Source organism: Acartia tonsa, chromosome 10 (genome assembly GCF_053477335.1).
Source record: "Acartia tonsa isolate MP-2025a chromosome 10, ASM5347733v1, whole genome shotgun sequence".
Classification (NCBI taxonomy): Eukaryota; Metazoa; Arthropoda; class Copepoda; order Calanoida; family Acartiidae; genus Acartia; species Acartia tonsa.
Genome location: NC_137269.1, coordinates 43863073 through 43884017, shown reverse-complemented (window position 1 = coordinate 43884017; position 20945 = coordinate 43863073). Strand labels below are relative to the sequence as shown.

The following is a 20945-nucleotide window of genomic DNA, read 5'->3' as shown; positions in this document are numbered from 1 at the left end:
TGAACCGATTGGGCTCTACTCTTCAGGGAATATACCTACTGGTCCTGTGATGGTTTTAAGCTATTTTCTTGGGGGGGGTGGGACACCCCCAACCCTCCCAAAAAATGAAAATACCCCCCCCCAAAAAAAATTTTTCTTTTACTTTTTCTTTTTAAATCTAAAATACGAAAAATTAAGTTGATCAAACCTAGCAAAGCCCCTAGAGGCTAGGGGCGAAGCCGCTAGTAATTCTTAAAGAATACATATAATGAAAATCACCCCTTCCCAATCTTCTAAGGGATAAGACTATTTTAAATAGATGTTTAAATTATAACCTAACCTAAAATAAACTATCAAAAGCTACTGTAAAAATACGAAAAACCCGCTACTTTGTTTTCTAACCATGATCCAAATTTTCAGTTAAAAAAACAAAAACGATGTTTTAGTACGTTTTATGGCGATATTTGACGGGTATTGCAGTCCTGCTGCCATCATTGCTTTATATTTCGACCCTTGTTAAAAGCGAAGCTTTTTTAAAATTAGGTTTGGTCCGTCTATTTCGAGGGATGGCATTAAATTATTAAATCTTTAATTAATCAAGGTTTAAGAGGGCAGGCTAATTTCAATGTACATGAAGCTTAATAGTCTTGGCATATAAGCTTAATTCTAAATACTTGTTTCATATGTTTCACATGCAGTATGGTCATAAGGTAAGCTTTAGTATAAAGACATTGATCCAATTATACAAAGACGACATTACAGATGCCGCGGATCTGATATCTCCGTGAGTGTCTACCAATAAAAAAAAGCTAGAAAATAAAGCTGTATGTGAAAACTATTATATTTGAAAGAAAATGTTTTGATCTGTAGAAATATAAAAAATTGCTGTGTTAAAATTTAAAAAAATACTAATATAATTAATATTTAAAAATGAAAAATGTAAATTTATAGAAAATGGCAGAGTCCGGAAATACCACGAGCACCTTTTGTTGCTATGGGGATAAACTTGCTTTATTCTCTTGACAGAGGCCAGAATATCCGAGTATCCCTGCTGGCAGCTCACTGCTGATAAACTGTTGGGCGTCAGGTGAAAAGGGCTCTGGAATGATCCTGACCTGGACATATGTGAGCAGGACGTTGATACAATGTTAGCAATGGGTTAGTTAAACAATTAGTTTAATATGTAAGATTGACTAAAACATAGCATTTAATCACCTAAAATTTGAAGCTCATTAGAGTGACTATAAAAAAAGGACGTCACACATTACAAAAGACTAATGATAGGCCAATACACATTATAATTTACCAATGGCAGGCCAGTATACATTTTAATTGACCAATGGTAGGCCAGAATGACAACATTTTTTATAGCCACTATAAAAAGCTTCCTAAAATTTCTAATTAAAAATTAAATGCAATGTTTGAATTTTTTGTATTATTTTAACAATCATGTCTGCATTTGTTTTTTATTTGTATTGTCATAATCTAGTTTAATGGAAAATTTAACATTATTTTTAAAAATTAAATATACCAATTTTAAGAATGTAAACAAAAGAAAGTTTTAAACTTTTTTTCATAAAACATTCTAATTATTTTCCATGATTGAATTTTAATAACATATTTCTAAAATCAAAGGACAATAACACTTTTATCATTTATATTATGTAGGTATGATTGTTAAAATCTATTTAGACATCAAACTAAATCAATTTAAAACACTCTTTTTTCACACACTTTAATAATTAAAACATTTTTTTATTAAAAAAAACCTATTCAGAATTTTGGTATTAGTAAATAAACCCTTTCCATTTTTTTGTCATTCTAACAGTTATAATTATATGTTTATTAAAATGTAAATTTAATCAAATAAAACACACATCATATCACTCATTTTTAATAAAATAAAACTTAGAGAAAAAAACATATAATATCAATTAATAAGTTGGATAATTAAAATTTTTCCTAGAACAATGTAATCATAGACGTCCAAAGGTGGGGGGGGGGGGGGAGGATGTTAACCCCCCTGAAACCTTTGAAACCCCTCATTTTACCCCTCTCAAAATTCTAAAAATCATTAGATTACCCCCCTCAAACTTTCGAAACCCTAAATCTTACCCTACTCAAAAAAATAAGATTACATTAGATTACCCTTTAAAAGAAAATCAATTAAAACCCTTCATTTCACCCCCATAAATTAAAAGCTTGGACGTCAGAGCAATTAATCTACGTCTGTTTAGTTGCAAAACTACTTCACAAGTCAGATAAGACTTTCCACAGCTGTTCCTTATTTATTTTCCTAGTTCTTTAGTAATTTGATATCCCCTCTCCCCTCAAAAAAAACCCTATGACAAAAAAAGTGATTCTCAATAAGCCTTGCTTTAATTAAATGAATTAATACTTGTTGTTTAATGAAGAAGAATATTTGTAAAGATAAGATATCCAACTTGTTTAGGATTCCATGCTAAAACTCATACCTGGTAAGTTTTCCAGAAAAATCTGGACCTCCAGCCATTAGTTTGGGGATTGGACTCAGCTCTTAAATATATATTTGTGTTTTTTAAATATACAGAGGTGGATTCTTAAAAAAAATTAGGGTCGCTTAGTGAGGCAAAATTGATTTTATAAAATTTTTTCCAATATCACATAAAAATCTACAAATATTAAAGAAAATCTTAGGTTTTTTGATTTTATTTAATTTTTGTAGATTTTTATGCGATTTTGAAGGATTTTTCACAAAAATAATTTTGCCTCACAAATATTTTTGCCTTACTAAGTGACCCTAATATTTTTTTTAAAGAATCCACCTCAAGTATAGAAAGTTTAGGTACAACGACTTATATATGATGCAATTATTTAAATCTAATTTAGTTTTTTAAACTATTGACTGCCCCTATCATGATTCCATAGGCTCTGTTTATTAAAGGAGGGGGGGGGGGATGAATAACATATAATAGCCTATGACTACCCAAAGACTTAAATCTGTAAATAAAATAGCCCCAAAACTATCCAAAAATAATGTGATCCCATACTTTGCAGGAACAGGGGGGGGGGGGTGACCTCAAATAAAGGCTTCGCATCGTATTATGGACAACTTTCTACAGATATTGAAACCAGTTTTGTTAGCCCCTTGTATTTTTGGAAAATTGTGTGTTATACGATGCCATACACGATTTCTCAATATAGCAGAGAACCGGTTCTAATCCAGTGGATATTAATCGGTTTGGAAGCCATACTGGAAACTATTTTACAACAAGTTTTCAACAAGACATTATTGTTTTAAGAGACTAACTTTAGAAAGAAAATAACTAATATTTATTTACATAATTTTTAATAATCTTTTTAAAATTTGTGCTGTCATTGGACATAATCACCCTTATATTTTTACTTTGGGGACTAGTGTAACAAACAGCCCAATGTCCTCTCCCTCCTTGGATATTAGTTATGAAATAAAAACCTCTCAAATGATGATACATAAAATTACCCCTTCTATAGATTACTAGTAGTTGAAACGTTTGGACACTCAACTTAATGAATCAACCAATCAAAATTCAATACAAGTCCCTAAAGTTGTTAAGCCAACAGATAGGAAAACGTTATTTTAAGACTTTGGGGACTAGTGTTATAAACAGCCCAATGTCCCCTCCCACCCTGGATATTAATTATGAAATAAAAACATCCCAAATGATGAAATTTAAAATCACCCCTTCTATAGAATACTAGTAGTTGAAACGTTTGAACACTCAACTTAATTAATCAACCAATCAAAATTCAATACAAGTCCCCAAAGTTGTTAAGCCAACAGATAGGAAAACGTTATTTTAAGACTTTCGGGACTAGTGTAATAAACAGCCCAATGTCCCCCCCCTCCCTGGATTATGAAATAAAAACCTGGATCAGAGTTTGGATTATGTTCCTCTTCATTTTCTTGATCTGTGGAACTATCAGAGTCCAGGGACAAATCCTGAAAAACCAGATGTTAAATCATTAGAGTAAAACACTAGAGAGGAAAAGGGTTAAATAACTGTTTCTCCCCATCGCACTGCCCTTGGGCCCACTTTCAATTGGGTAATTGAAAATCAACCAATGGTGTGGTGTGTATTAACACAGCCAAGTAGCAGAAAATAATTTGGTAGCAGACGAATAATGTCATTGAAAAAGGAATTGAGGTATTTACCTGTATATACATCTATACTATAAATCTGTTATTAAATAAAGAATGATTAAAGCAAGTGCAACTTTTGCTATCTGAAAACCAGTTTGGAAATCCAACAAATATAGTGAACTAGCTAAAATTAGAATATGCAATAGAAATGTTAAATCAACACTAATGTATGGTTCTGAATGTTGGGGAGAAAATGATCAAAATTTCAAGAAACTGGACGCATTTTATCATACATGTCTACAAAGAATCTGTATAATATATTACCTGAGAGAATATTTAACAAAAATTTACACGAAAGAACAAATAGTGAAACAATGTCATTACAAATTCAATGCTAAAAAATACAAATACCCACCATATACATATACATTCTGATTTATCTCTATCCTTAATTTGAGCAAATGCTCTTTAAATTTCCTTATCTGTATTCCCATTTATGATTTTGTTGTGTTTCACAACTTATTGATGTTGTTATCCAAATATTTCGATATTAACCTGAACAGTTTCTGAGATACCACTGTCCTCTTTCTCATCACCTAAAACAACGGATATATCATTACATGGATGTTGCACTACATTTTCCTGTCTTCTTATAAAGTTATGCTTGCAGCTGGCTAAATAAATGATATGCCTCACTGACCCTTCAGTGCCAATAAAACTGGAAAGAATTGTTTTATTTTTCTATCCGCGGAAAGCTGTCTATAAGAAGAATCTAGTAAAGCATGTACTAACGCATTTTCAAGAGGTCTCTAGGGGCTCTTGAGGAGGGAGTAGTTGATTACCAAGTACAATTTTTGATTTAAGATAACCCCAATTCTTATATATATTTTTTTGTATTTTTAAAAAATTTAAATATTTTTTTTTTTTTTGGGGGGGGGATTTTTTTTCTGCGGGCGATTTCGCTTGGGAGGCTTCCCAAAATAATTATAAACCTTCCCGAGACCTATGAGAAGCTACCCTGTTAAGGAGAAACCGATTGGTATAGCGGTTAGCAAGATCCTTTAGTACAAACAAACAAAAAGACAGACATAATTCTACTTTGTATTATAGATATGACATTAAAAAAAGGTTATGTTTACCACATAATATCAAATAGTAAGAGTAGAGGTAATATCTTGGCCCATAAACACTCAGGCGCAACTCATTACCATGCACAGTTAGGACTACTCAGACAAAGGTCGTGCAATCAAAGGGTTGGCTGTCTGTTTGATGTTACTTAACCTAATATCCTTGAATGTTAGAGTATCGCATCCCATTACAAGTGGATGAGAATCCCACCCTTACGAGGTAAAGTAATAGTGAAATAATAAAAACTTACCATAATCAAAATCTATAAACACAGATTGTGGAAGATTTTCTTGGCTACGCATCAAATTCCTGATAAAGAATTTTAGTTCAAAAAGAAAGTTTGGCAGCTCTATCCAGCCGAGGCGGCTGAAAATTAGCTGAAAATTAATTGTCTAGTACAGCTTCCTAGGATGGGGCTACGGAATACTTTTATAAATAGATAGGTAAACTTTAAAAAAAACAAGGATGACAACATCCATCTAACAATCAAAGGTCTAAAATTAAAAGGAAAGACAAACGAAAATCAACACTTGTAGAAATTAATAAGCAGATCATCAATTTGTTAGTCTAAAAAATGTGCTTAAACTTGTTACAGAATTGCATAAATAAAGGATACTGTTAGGATTTGATTTTAGAGATGCTTTGCTTATAATATTGTGCATTGTTGTCATAGGAATCAAAAGAATAGGGTAATTATATAAAACAAAATTTTTGATCAAAAAGTTAATAATTGACATGTTTTAACCCTCTAGTTTTTTCAATCTCATTTTTTTGTAGGTATTATGGAGAGGTGTAACTTCATGACTTTTTAAGTTTAGTAATTATACGTCGGCAAGAGTTGATTTTATTAGGATATCTGGTCTGTGTCGGTCGTGATGTCCAGTCAAAGTCGGTTGGGTAGCAAAAAAAAATTGAAAAAATTCTAAATAAATCTTAATTTCTACATTATGACTTTTGTGTAAAATGTAGAAACCTAAAATTTGTTTGGTGAATACTTAGATATAAATGACCTTCTGAGAAAAGTGGTGTTATGACCGTTTGACCGCTCCCTGACCGACTTTATGACCGATTTTTGTCCGGCTTTTACTACATACATACAGCATGACCCTCGAAAAAGTATTTTTAAGCATCTGCAACCCTTATTTCTCAATGAATTATTAAAAAATGCATATGTCCTTGTTCTCCATAGTATTCCACGTAAGTAGATATAAAAATATTTTTTTTACCTCCATTAACACCGGAGATTTTTAGAGCTAAAGTTTTGAAAAAGTGACTGAGAAAAAGAATTTTTTTTTGTTTCTCTTATTTTTTGGATAGTTATATTATGTTTTTCTGGCAACTGAATAATGAGACACAAAGAAAAACAAGTTAACTAAATATTTCTTTTTTATTCCACAAAAAAATATAAATTTTTAATGGCAAAAAATACTACTGAATGAATTGATTATTTGCAAATTTTAGGTTATTTATTAACCCTTATTTATAGAAAAGGATTAATTATGACAGTTGCTCCGCCTACTTTTCTGACATCTCAATTATTTAATAAGGGGTAAATTAAGCTTTTTAGACTAAAAAATCATTGTTTTATTTTTATTTTCTTTATAACTTTTTTGTTATTAAAGTTAGGATTGTGAAACAAAAACAATTTTCCTGCTATATTCATAGAGATTTATTTGGTTTTTTAATCTTAAACACTTTTGCCAAATAAGTAAGTTTGTCAAAATATCATTAAACTAAAAAGACTCAAAAAATATGTGTAAAAAAATGCTTTTTACTCAAAAACTAAATTTTTTATTTCATTTTTGTATAAAGTTTCTGCTAGTAACAAAAATAAAAGGATTTCTAGCTTAATTTTGCTAAAAAAGTCGTATCATGTTAAAAGTTACTTTTTCCTCAGTCACTTTTTCAAAACTTTAGCACTAAAAATCTCCGGTGTTAATGGAGGTAAAAAAAATATTTTTATATCTACTTACGTGGAATACTATAGAGAACAAGGACATATGCATTTTTTAATAATTCATTGAGAAATAAGGGCTGCAGATGCTTAAAAATACTTTTTCGAGGGTCATGCTGTATATCATGAATATCGTAGCTTCTATTACAGCTAGAGACCTATAATTTTTTTTGGTAAATCCTTCAGCAATAATAAACAGATAAAATATTAATTTGCGCCGCCAACCGCCGTTTTACCGCCGTAATCGCCGAAAATGGCGGTTTCCGTTATTTTCCGTTTTTCGGCGATGATCAGAAAAAATATTTTTTTTGTTTTGAAAAATAAAAGTTCGTCCTAAAATTTGGTCATCCTAGCTGCAAAATTAAAAAAATACACATGAACCACCAGAAAAAAATTTTACGTCTTTATCTGTACCAGGAGCCGAGATAGAGATCTATTAAGGTGGGAATTGGGGCCCGATCTGTAAGGGTTAAATGAATGGAAAAGTTATCCGTTACGGACGGACCTATCCTAATTAAAGAAAAGGCTCGCTTTTAAACAAAATGCTAATTTTGTTGTCACTAAGATTGGATTCTGTTGAGCTTGAGTAAACTTGTTGAATTTTATCAATATATTGTAAATAATACCTTATTCTAGCCTCCTTCGATTGTTTTAAAGACCCAGGCTTTCCTGAAAAGTAAATAAGTTTGTTTTTTAATTTCCTTATTTATTTTATATATTTCTAAAATCTATTCTATTATTGTCCTTATATAAGGCCCGGGCTAACAGAACTGGAATTAATTCTGAAGATGAAGAAAGTCCCTCAAACCATCAGCACGTTACGTCATAAAAACGAGTGATAATCCATCTCTTTTTTAGGGGTTTTCTTTCCCACTCCTTTTCTCCTCATCTCTCATTTTTATGACGTCATTGAGGAACTTTATTCGTCTTCCTAAAAACTTTTTGTTGTATCAACTAGTTAAGATTAAATAAAAGTTTTTAGCCACCTTGTGTTTTTTCCCCACTAGCAACATAATAATATATACATTATTACTTGGATGTTGCACCAGATTTTCAGATACTCTGATAAAGTGATGCTCACAGCTGGCTAAAATAGCGATACCCCCCATCCACCCTCTCTATCCCATCCACTTCTCTACTAATGATAAATGAACTGACCAATAAATGATCCGTATTAGCAATATAAATTGACGACAAATTTTCCCCTGTTAATATATCCAATAACAAAATATACAGAAATATACCATAATTAATGTTTTGATGAGCAAACATACATCCTATTATCATATGATCTCCTACCTGACTAATTGGTTGCCTTCATAGCTCATTTACAGAATGTTGGTTACTTGATCCATATGTCATGAGTTCGATGTTCTGTGAGAGGGACGGGGGTTTTGTTGATGTAAAAAATTGGGATTTTCTGTGTAGTAAAAATTGACGCAAATATAGGTAATAAATGATCTCGTACCTGACTTGGATGAGGAATAATTTTCTGGTCGGAGGTATTCCGAATAGTTGGTGGTATAGAAGGAGGAGGAGTTATTGTCAAGCCCCAACAATTTCTGTTTCCTACGCCGTCGGTTTTGAATCTTCATACTGGCACGAATAGCACTAAATAAAAATTGTTGCTTTCCAGAAATCTAGGGGAAAAGACAATGGCCGATAAATTGTTGTATATCCGAAATGATGATACACAAAATTACCCCTTTTCTAAATTAAAATTAGTGGTTGAAACGTTCTTAATGAATAAACCAATCAAAATTTAGTCTAGTACTCAAAGTTTTTGAGCCAACAAATAAGATAACGTTAAAATAAAACTTTGGGAACTAGTCCCCTCTCTCTCTCTGGGTGCTTTCTCTCAAAGTGACTGTCGAACACTAAACCCCACCCCCCACCCAATTTCTTAATATAATAAGGGAGAGGCTTCGTTGTTCAACAAGGCCCTTTGGGGAAAAATATTTTTTTGTCTTTTTTCTTTTTCTTTACCATGATTGTAATTTAAAAATCGAACAATAATAGTTATATTAAGAAGAATGTCATAGCACAGAGAAAGGCCTAGTTGTTACCCTTAGTGCAAAATTATGGATATTAAGGTATAAGACAATGAAAATGAAAAGGTTTTAACACTTTTTAAGCCAAAGAATAATAATATACCTAATCTATTGTTATATATTTTTAGTGATTCCAGCTTGATTGATTAATTATTAATCGCATCGTATTATAGACAGCTTTCCACGGATATCAAATAAAAATTATAAGATCAAACCAGTTTTGTTAGCCACTAGGGGCCAAAGACTCGGTCTAACAAAACTGGTTTTAATCTTAAGATTTTTATTTAACATTCGTGAATTGAATTTTCATTAACCTGTCTGGTAACCGGTCCTAATCCATATTAATATTAATCCGGTTTTGAAGCCATACTGGAAGGGAAAAATCTTACGTAATAGAGTCTCCATCACAGTTTTCATTGTTTTCATCATTCTCGCTCTCCCCACTACTGGAGAGGCTAGAGTACTCGGACAGAGTTATATTGGCAGGCTCGTGGGCAGTTGACTCCTCTCTGTAATATGTGTTGCAAATATGTGTTGATTAAGATCTTATAAATGGGTATGGGTATTGGAAAGATTTTACTCAATTTATTCTTTAAGGGTTCCAGGACAACTGCAGGAGTCCCAAACGTCGGAGTGGACAAACGCAGGATTTTTGGGACGCTTTGTATTGACGCCCTCTTGGATTATGTTAACAAGTTTTAGTTAGAAGATTTTTTTCTGAATATTTTAATAAGATGTAATATTTTATAATGAAAAAATCTTTGAACTAAAATTTATTATAAATTAAAAGATTTTTTTATTTTATTTGGAAGATATTTTGTCTTATAATCAAAATGAAAGACACTTCTGCGTTTTACACGCCTTGTAATAGGAAACCCGTTTGAATGATTTGAAAATATTGTTTTGAAAAGAGGGATTTTGTAAGGTTTAGACTTCTAGCTGATTTTTGAAATAAAAGAAGGTTGATTTCCTTGAGGCTTACAGGCGGCCGCCACGCGGCTGCCAAGCCCTGACAAAATATTATGTTACCTGTTTAATCTTGTAAGGATTTTTGTGCGAAGTTGTTCGTTTGGCGGGCTAGGATCACAAAAGTCTGCAAGCAAATTATAAAAATTGACGATTTCCTTTTATGTATATACCGAGCAAAGAAATCCCTACAACTTATTTTGAAATAAATTGAAAGTAAGGGGAGGAGGGGGAGAGTTTTTCATGTGTTTATGTTTTACTTTAGGTTAGGTTTAACTGGGTACTGGGTTAGTTCAGGTATAGGCCCCGTAAGGTTTCTGGGCCCTCGGAAGGAGTTAGGAAGGATGATTCCTGTGCTCACTAAGCACCTTGAGGGAATTTTTTGCGATATTCCGTAAAATTGGGTGCAAGCTTATTCAAACTGTCAAACTGTTTAATTATGCATTTAGTTATACCATGCGTTTTGTCATAATCAAGAACAATTTGACCTATTAAGCGCATTTAACTGGAAGCTTGCAACCAACTTTGAAGACGAAGAAAGTCCCTCAAAATAAATCTGACTTTATAAAAATGAGGGACTAGGAGAGGAGGAAAACCCCTTAAAAAAGAGATGGATAATCCCTCTTTTTTATGACGTCACGTGCTGATTTATTTAGATACTTTCTTTGTCTTCCAAACTTTACGAAAAAAAGCCTGTCTATGGACTTGTCAACAGAGAGGACTTTTGTAACATTACCGTTTTCTTTAAATTTAGGAAATAAAGAACTTTTTGTTGCTTGAATTTAATAAAAAAAAACTACTCTTCTTCTTTCGCTTTAGACTGTTTTTGGTTCTTAGTAGTTAAGCAAAATAAGGAGAATTTTGTTCTTAAGACGCACAGTAACAAATCGAAATGATTTTAGAGATTTGATTGTTAATAAGATATTGCTGAAAAGGAACCAAAAATTAGATATATGACAATCCATAAAAAAATGACAGACATACAATAACCCTTTTAGAGTGTCAGAACTTGTCAAAACTTAAGCAGAACATTAATTTGTAAGTCTAAACAAAATTAAACATAAATACAGGATATTACATGTGGACAATGGACATACTTCCATTTATAGAATTTAACTATAGAGCTCACTTATGATATTGGCATTGTTGTCTCAGAAATCAGATGAATAGGATATATGAAAAAATAAAAAATCATTACGTTTTAAATAGACGTACGAGACTTATACGTTTATGTAACGATTATTCTAATTCAAATCTAACTTTGACAGAAATCATCACATCACACATCAAAATCTTTGCTTTCATAAACGGCATTTTTAAGTTATTTGGTTAGAAAAATTGACTTACGGGCAAATTATAATTAAGTAGTAACTGTGCTATTAAAAAGATTGAAATATCAAAGAAGCCCTTTAAAAACATATTCAAAAGTGAATGGAAATTACCAATATTCAAATAAAAGATTTGGGTTTGTTTTCAAAGATCTGGGTTTTGAATAAATTGAAAAGCTCTTTTAAAAAAACAAGTATATAATATCTTTTTCATAAATAAAAAAATAATATTTTGCTCTTGGAAACATAAACTTTGAAGAACATCCCACACAAAAAAAAATCCAGGACGTTTTAGTGCAAAATTATAGTCTGTTGAAATTATTTTTCAACAACTAAAGCTAAATGTTACAGACCTACGGACATATTGACTTTTATTATAAAATAGTTTTGCTTTTGATCAAGGATAAAAAGATCCAAAAAAGCTAAGATCTAAAACAGTAGTACAAACGAACATTAACACTTGTAGAGTTTCAGAACTTAACAATCAGAATATAAATGTATAAAATTCTAAACAAAATTGTAAGTAAATAGGTTGAAAAACTGCGTACATGCAGGATAATGTTTAAGGACATACGTACATTTTCAAGACTTATTATAGAGATGATTCGCTTATAACATTGTACATTGTTTATCTAGGAATCAGTATTTCAAAAATCAGATAATTCAGATAATTATAATGCATAAAAATTTGTTTTTAAAAAGTTAAAAATCAACATGTTTAAAATGGACTTACGGGACATTCTGGTAACCATTATAGAGTTGCTACTACAGGAATCACCATGCAAAGTTTGAAATCGATAGAAAAATTCAAACATGCCTAAATTAACTAAAAGAGTTAACCGTTACGAACGTACGGACCGACCCTAGTTATAGAATAGCTCTGCTTTTAAAAAGTTACCTAGTAATGTTTCACAGAAATATTTACCAAGGCTTTCATAATCTCCAGTTGAAAAATGTGTGTAAGCTCGTGCACCTTGAATAGTTATTTATATCGCATCGTATTATACACAGCTTTCCGCGGATATTAAAATAGAAAAAATATAAAAATTTAATTAGGGTACTAACAAAAATAGAATACTATTTAATGATTTTTATTTTAATAGTCGTGAAAAATTGTCGGTAATACGATGCTTTACATGATTTTTTAATATAGTTTCTAATTCAGCGGATATTAATCGATTTCTAATCCATACTGGTAATGAATGTATCATTATTTCCAGCTTCTCTGAAAATCACAAGAATATTTTAGCCATTTTTGAGATATTTCAATGTAAAACATTTTCACATGAAACAGTGAAAAATTAGCATTAAGATTATTGGATTTTTCTTTGGAGGGTTTTTATTCCATGTTAATTTTAATATTTTTTCGTTCATAGATTAAAAAAATATTGAATCACTTTTATAAATCTCTAAAACTAGAGACCGACGGCCCCAGTAAATTATACTAGATGCTAGTTAGTACAGTGAGTCTTCACATAAAATTACAGCTAACTATCATGAAAAGCAGCTATTTTCAGCTGACTATGATTAGCAGTTGAGAAATCCCTCCCCCCCTCCCCAATACACCAATCTGTTTCTTACAGACGAACGGACGGACAGACAAACATATCAAAATATAGAGAAACTATGCTACTATAACTGAATTGTAACTTACGTAGCTGTCTATAGTGCCCTAGCAAAATGGGGATATAAATCATTGCTTTTGGCCTACCTATTCTATGGGGTTTTCCCCCCTTTTCTTTCTCTTTCCCTCTACTATGACGTCAATAGAATGGGTAGGCCATAAGCTGTAACATCTATCCCCATTTTCCTAGGGCCCTAAACTCAGCTCCGGAACTTACCCATGTTAGATCCTCCATACGAGGCCTCCAGGGTGAAGGAATTTGTGATGCCCATGTTCCAGAACACAACTCTACCTGAAGTTTAAATAATTGCATCATCACAGGTTCACATCAGGGATCTAAAGGACTGTGCCCCAACCATCTAGAGGCTTTGTATTCGTAGAGATTAAGAAAAAGGGAGAAACATAGCCTAAAACCACCCAACGACTTAAACCTAGAAAAAATAATACAAAAGAGGCTTCCCTAAAACGTAAAACTTTAATTGTCGATCTGTTACATTTTTCTTCTTTTGAAGGGCTAGAATACATTTTGTACATAAGATAGGATAATTTGTTAGTGTGTATACCTACTAGCTGCTTCGCCACTAGCCACTTGGGGCGTTGCCCCAATAGTTTTGATCAACCGAATTTTTCGTATTTTAGATTTAAAAGAAAAGAAAAATTTTTTTGGGTGGTGGGTATTTTTCATTTTTTTGGGGGGGTTGGGAGTGTCCCACCTCCCAAGAAAATACCTTCCCGGGACCTATGAGAAGCTACCCTGAAAAGGAGAACCCAATCGGTTCAGCGGTTAGCGAGATCCTTCGGTACAAACAAACAGACAAACAACGTTCTACTTTGTATTGCAGAAAACTAGGCCAAACTATATCTCTATCTTTCAAAGATGTAATATATTGGATCATAAACCTTTCAGACCAAGGTTACCATTACTACAAAACAAGTACAAAATATTGGAAAAGTTGCGAAGTTTCTGGTGGAAAACTTTAAGTATATATTTTTAAAGCGAAGCTTTTCTTTAATTAGGGTAAGTCCGTCCAACCGGAACGTATAGCTTTTTTCGTTAATTTGGGAAAGTTAGAATTGCCCTATCGATTTCAAACTTTGCATGGTGATTTCTATAGTAGTTAGGTACGATTTAGAAAGCGTAGCAACTCTATAATCATTACTATTTTTCAATCAATCATCTAAATTTGGAAGTAAATGCGCTAATTGTGGATAAAATTTCTTGTAAAATAGAATTATTAATCTTTACATAATAAAATTCCATTTCTCTAGCTAAAAATAGATTTTACTAAGAGAATGTAATATTTGATGTAAGGCTAGGATTGATAGGACATATGCAGTCAAATAAAAAATTTTCCTCTTGATCTCTCAATGTTTATAAGCTACTGTAGGCAGGATATGGAACAAACAAAATGGGGGAAGATTAGTTTTGTTTCCTTTGCTCCATCCCCCATTCCCTGGGTGTTAAGAGAAACTATATATATTCTATTTCTCTTTCTCTCTCTCTCTCTCTCTCTCTCTCTCTCTCTCTCTCTCTCTCTCTCTCTGAAAGTGTGTGGTTGTTATTATGAAAGAGAGAGAATTAGATAGAGAAATGATTCATGCTTTTAGAGTTAATACCAAATGACCAAATACATTTTATAATCACCAATGCTTTTAAATTTATTTTTATATTATACACTTCTTGCCTCTAAGGGTTTACTTTACATATTTTGGGGAAGAACTTTAAAAAAATGGATAAAAAAGTAGCTTGACAAAGTGTCTCAAAAATCAGCTATGTGACGTCATAAAGATGAAGGATTATCCATCTCTTTTTAGGGGTTTTCTTCCCCACTTCTCGTCTCATCTCCCTCATTTTTATGACGTCACATGGCTGAATTTTGAGTCACTTTGTCCCCCTAATTTTGTATACATGATTAAATAGGTTGATCCAATGATCAATTAATCCGTGCTAAATAGCTTTAAACCTACCCGAGATTAGTGCTGACCAATGGTACTAACCGTTTACGAAATCTTATTGAAATGATACATAAAGCTGTTTTATAATATAAAAATTGGTTAAATTGAGTAGTAACCATTTTATGCTCTGGCATATCTAGTCCATCTCAGGCCTATACCATAATATAACACTAGAATATCTACTGCGGACATTCTTTATCGTAGTGTTACACTTTGGATGAAAATGGTCTGTAGAACCATCCGGAATGGTCTGTCCTAGGCTGGAAATTCATTCATGATGACCTAGATACCAAAGTACACAAATACAAGTTAATTTCTCAATACTCTTCTTTGACATAACAGACCAATAGTATATTTCAGTGACCTTTTTCGTCTGCTTGTAATTTATTTTGCTATTTGGCTGTGTTAATATAAGCGACACCATTAGTTGATTTTCAATGACCCAATAGAAAGGCTGCACAACGCGGTTGCGATGGGGAGATACAGTTATTTAACCCTTTCTCCCTCTAGTGTTTAGCTAGAAGTAAAACATTTTTGTAAAAAATCATGTATATTTTTTCTTAAATCAACTTAAATATCATGTATTTTTTTTACAAACCTTGCATAGTAAGGCGAAACTTAAGTTTTTTACCTCAGTCACTAATCTCGTTGATATACAGGTATTTTTGATGTTTTCTTTGGCAAATATAAAGTTTAACCTGTTTATGGACAGCGGAATTCTTTCTACAATTACTTTGAATATTGCGTTCATGGCATAATCCAAATGCAACGACATAAATTATCATAATACGGTTTGGTCAGTCTAAAAAGGGTCTAAAAACGTGTCGTGTCGTAGCTTATCTAATGTCGAAATCGACTTGTCATCTACGAAAATATTGCGGTCTTTAATTAGATCCTAAAAAAGGGGTTGAAAAGTAGCTTATAATCATTCTTAAGTCTTTAATCTGAGAATGAAATAGTCTAATACCATCACATGGCTTATGAAATAGACAACCCAATAGGTTCAGTAATTATTTAGATCATAAGCTTCAGACAAAAAAACCTTACTACTTAAAAATTATGAAGACCTTAAAGACAAATATGAAAAATGAAACAGGAAAATATTCCATTAATTCAGGGAGGGAGGGAACATTGGGCTGTTTATTACAACAGTCCCCAAAGTTTTATAATCATGTTTTTTTATTTGTTGGCTTAAAAACTTTAGATACTTGATTTTTGATTGCAGTTGTTTCATTGAGTTGAGTGTCCAAACGTCTCATCCACTGATTGTAATCTACAGATGGGGTAATTTTGTTTATCATCATTTATCGGCCATTGTCGTATCCCTTATTTCCCTGATATTAATCCGAATGAATGATGTAAAACTACATACATATTGTATTCTGGGGCAGAAATTGATAAATCAGCCTTGTCCTACATACTTTGCCCTTGTCCTCAACAAAAATATATGTACATACAACCAGAGAGAGAGAGAGGAGACAATTGGAGTTTATTACACTAGTTCCCAAAATTTTATAATAAAGTTTTCTTGTTCGTTGGCTTAACAACTTTGGGAAGGTGAACTGATTTTTGATTGGTTAGTTTATTAAGTTAATTGTTCAAACGTTTTAGCCATTAATCTTAATATACAGAACAAGGTAATTTTGTGTATTATCATTGGGAATGTACATCAATTTATTGGCCTTTGTATTATCCCTTTAGTTTCCTGACATACAATGGAAACGTGGATATTATAATAGGGGAACAATTTTCGTCAATTTAGGTTGCTAACAAACATTAACAATGGACATCACTTATTGGTCAGTTCGTTTAACAAGTAGGAGGTGAGGGGATGGGAAGAAATCTATTATAGCCCCCTCCCCCCGTTTTTGTTATTTGTTGTTATTTCAAGGTGTTTTGTTGATAATCAAAAAAAACCTTCAGTGAATTAAAATTATTGAAGGAAAAGTTTGGACACTGCTTGTTTGTTCTAACCAAACTAGACTAATTATTTAAAATTCTATAGAGATTTTAAGTTAAAGAATAAGAATGTGGTTATAAAAATTTGGGGACCAGTGAAACTCACAGTCCACTTACTTCGCTTCCTTTAAAAATTGACATCTAATATTAGATAAAATGTCAAAAAAGTATGACTGTAACATATTTTTCAAACAAAACATCCCATAATATTTACTAGCGACTAAAAGATAACCAAGAAAGATTAATTTACTGCCAATTGTCCTAATCCTTTAACCTTTATATTTGCAATTCTGCAATAAATAAAGCTTTTCCTTAATTTAGCATTTAATTCATTCTAATCATATTTGATCTTAAAATTCTTCAGAAAAAGATTAAATTTTCACAAAACAAAATTAATATTTAGTTTTATGAATTGATGAATTTCTTTTTAGAAAGTTTCATCAATAACAATTCTAAAAATATAATATTTACAAAGATTTTAATTTTAAAACTTTTCCATTTAATGAAGGAGAAACAAGGATGAAAACATCCATAAAAAAACGAAGCTCTGAAATGGTAGTACAAACGCACATTAAAACTTATAGATTGTCAGAACTGAATAAGCAGAATATCAATTTATAAGTCTAAACAAAATTGTAAGTAAATTTGTAGCAAAACTTCTTGAATACAGGATAATGTTTAAGGTCATACTTACGATTATAACATTGTACTTTGTAGTAATAGGAATCAGTATGTAAAAAATCCGATAAATAGGATAATTATGAAAAAAAAAAATTTTCTTCAAAAAAGTAAAACATCAGCATATTTTAAATGGACGTACTGATTTTTTAATTACGATTATGGAGTTGCTACGCTACCTAAATCGTACCTAATTCTTAAAGTTATTATCATGCAAAGTTTAAAATCTAACGTACAATTCTAGCTATATAAACGAAAAGTGCTAACTGTAGCCAGCGTCTACTACCCTAAAGGCACGTTAGGAGGGGGTGGGGGAGAATTCGACCCCTTACACCATATTCAATTTAGTTCTAAAAAGTAAAAGTTTTTGGGGAGGAGTGTAATTTTTTTCTGTTAGATATTTGGAGGGTGATTGTACCCTCCCTTAAAATAGTTATAACCTATGAGAATCTACATTGTAAAGGAGAATCATATAGGTCGCGCGGTTAGCTAGATACTTCGTAACAACAACACACACAGATCCTGGTACTTTTTTCTAAGGATTTCTTGAAAAATAATATTAGCTTGTTGTTGATGCGCTACTTATAACCAAACTTGCTTAGTTTACTTTATACAGTGTGTTTTTTTATGAGAACTTTTTTGAAAGCAATTTTACCCCACTTATAGTTATCAGAATTTAATGATTAATGGCTCATTTTCTTCGTTTTTAAGGCAATTAATAGAACAACAAAAAAATATTTCAGTTTTTATTTAAAAAGTACAGTAAAATCTAAAATTCAAAACTTAGGTGTCAATATCTAAAAATTGTTTAGCGCATTTTTCTTATGCTCAAATAATCAAACTTTTGCAAGAATGGCTGCTAAACACTTCAAAGTTGAGATATAGAGCTAAATATGTATACAGATACTATTAGGGACATGTACTAGAACATATCAAAGTTTGAAGGTCATATCTCAACCAGGGAGGAAGTACTGGCCCCCCAAAGTCGACTACAGAAAATCCATTTTTTAAAGAAAAATGCGCTAACACCATTGTTATATGTTGACACCTAAGTTTTGAAATTTAGATTTTACTGTACTTTTTAAATAAAGACTTAAATATTTTTTTGTTGTTCTATTAATTGCCTTAAAAAACAAAGAAAATAAGCCATTAATCATTAAATTCTGATAACTATAAGTGGGGTAAAATTGCTTTCAAAAAAGTTCTCATAAAAAAAAACACACTGTATATGTGTAAAGTAATAGATTTATGCTGTGCGTTCACATCCGTAAATGTATCAAATAATCAGAATCGCAAAGTATTACTATAGCCAGGGATCTAAAGGAATAACACAATGGCCGATGAATTAATGGACATCTCCAATGATGATACACAAAACAACCCCTTCTGTAGATTACAATTACTAATCAAAATTTAATAATAGTCCCCAAAGTTGTTGAGACACGAATAAGAAAAATTTATAATAAAACTTTGGGAACAAGTTTAATGAAGAGCCCAATGCCCCCTCCATCCCTGCAACAATGTTATAACACGCAGAATTGAGTGGACACTGGGTTTTGATGAATCATGGCAAATAAGCTGAAAATAGATTGTTTGCAAATAAAACTGTGACCAGAGCATGCAACTTATTTTGCAACAAAAATCCTGGTTGAGCAACAATTGCAACTGCAATCTTAACCCACCCTGCAATTTATCAGTTAACAGGAGAGGATCATGACTAGAATGTGGCGTGCAGAAGGTTTTGCAAGGAGGGGGGGGTCGAGAAGTAATCCCAATAATTTTAACAACCGCCAAATAATTGTAGACAGCCACCTTAAATCCAAATCGAGGAGGATGTAATACAGACAGCATGAGAGTGTGGCTTTAATGTTAGGGGGTTGGATCCACTCACCTTAGGGGACCACCCACTCACTCAAAAGTCAAGAAAGTTTCCCCGAATTGTTAATTGTTAATTTTTTTAACACTTCTCTTAAATTTTAAGAGGTGTGGCTTTTTTAACCTTAACAACTGCCTTGGCTGTATTAGGGGGAAGTATCAGGAGGTTTAGAACCTTGTCAAGGGGGGTGTATCTACCCCAAACACGCCTCTTCAAAACTTATTTTTAGCCAAAACAATATATTCAGGGATAAGGGATAGGAAACGTAGGAAAATATTATTTCAGGCCTATTTCAAGCCTAGGCCTAAAAAACTAGTTTTGGGATGGCGCAGTAGTTCGTTATAAACCAGGAATAAGGTATAACCAACAAGCAAAATAAATCTAAAATAATATTTGGGGGGCAAATGGAGAGGTCGTCAATTTTACGATGTGTTGCCCCCTAACGACAGCTGAAAACACATATAGGTTTCGTGATTTTCTTCCAAATTAATTTCGTTATTGGTATGAGCTGGTTATAAACAGTAATGAAATAGCTGTGTGTGTGTGTATAGATAAAGTATAGAATAAAATTCATGTAGCTAGTCTATATATTAATGGCTTTTGTTAAAATCACGTTATGATGTTTTTTGTCCCTTGCATTTTTATTAAAGAGTAAAAATTTTATTTAAAAATATTATTTTATCATTTCTTATTAAAATTCGAAATAAATAAATAAATTTAGTACAATAAGCAAATAAGTACTTGGTTAACCTTCTATCAATAATCTTGTTCTATGTTAGTAGAATAATGTTTTTTGTACGTTTTAGCATTTAATAGTACATTAGTTGTTTCATTCAATTCTGTATAAAGTTTTAAAATTTAAAATACAACATTTTATTTATAAACTACCAAATAAATAAATTCGTAGCTACCTACTCATTTCAATAATCACTCTATTTTTGTTTTTTATATAAGGTATTTTTTAATGTAAACTCTGGGCAGATTTGATATTTAAGTTGAAGTGATCGAACACCTTTTCTTATTAATTCTCATTTTTATTAAGAAGCAGACAAGATAAATTTTTTTCATTGCCCCGTTTTATTATATTCTCATCCGCCAATTGGTGATTGGTTGATACAAAACAGGCCGATTCTTATTGGTTTAGAGCGATAGCTACTTGGAAGAGTCCGCCAGTTTGTTAGGAATTTGTAAAAGTTGCAATATCCATTTAGAATCTAGGCCGGGACCTAATTAATGGCTAGGTTTCCTATCCCTTGTCCCTGAATATATTTGGCTTTTAGTTTTTGTTTCGTCTACCAAAAAAGTTTGCTTGCATCCTGTCGCAGACAGGAGTCTTTTATGATA

At 32.0% G+C, this 20945-nt stretch overlaps 1 protein-coding gene across 2 annotated transcripts in view; it reads right to left on the bottom strand.

Annotated features, from left to right (window-relative positions):
- LOC145330108 (cytosolic carboxypeptidase 2-like) overlaps positions 1–20945 on the bottom strand; it is a 119887-nt gene that overhangs the window by 8890 nt on the left and 90052 nt on the right. For both annotated transcript variants that reach the window (XM_080174696.1, XM_080174697.1), the window contains exons 21-31: positions 13350–13424; positions 12407–12481; positions 10244–10307; positions 9604–9723; positions 8632–8774; positions 7790–7832; positions 5460–5518; positions 4637–4677; positions 3868–3940; positions 2454–2514; positions 963–1094 (exon numbers count right to left, since the gene is read on the bottom strand). In XM_080174696.1, the coding sequence (XP_080030822.1) occupies positions 963–1094; positions 2454–2514; positions 3868–3940; positions 4637–4677; positions 5460–5518; positions 7790–7832; positions 8632–8774; positions 9604–9723; positions 10244–10307; positions 12407–12481; positions 13350–13424 (886 nt within the window). The remainder of the gene's footprint in view (positions 1–962; positions 1095–2453; positions 2515–3867; positions 3941–4636; positions 4678–5459; positions 5519–7789; positions 7833–8631; positions 8775–9603; positions 9724–10243; positions 10308–12406; positions 12482–13349; positions 13425–20945) is intronic.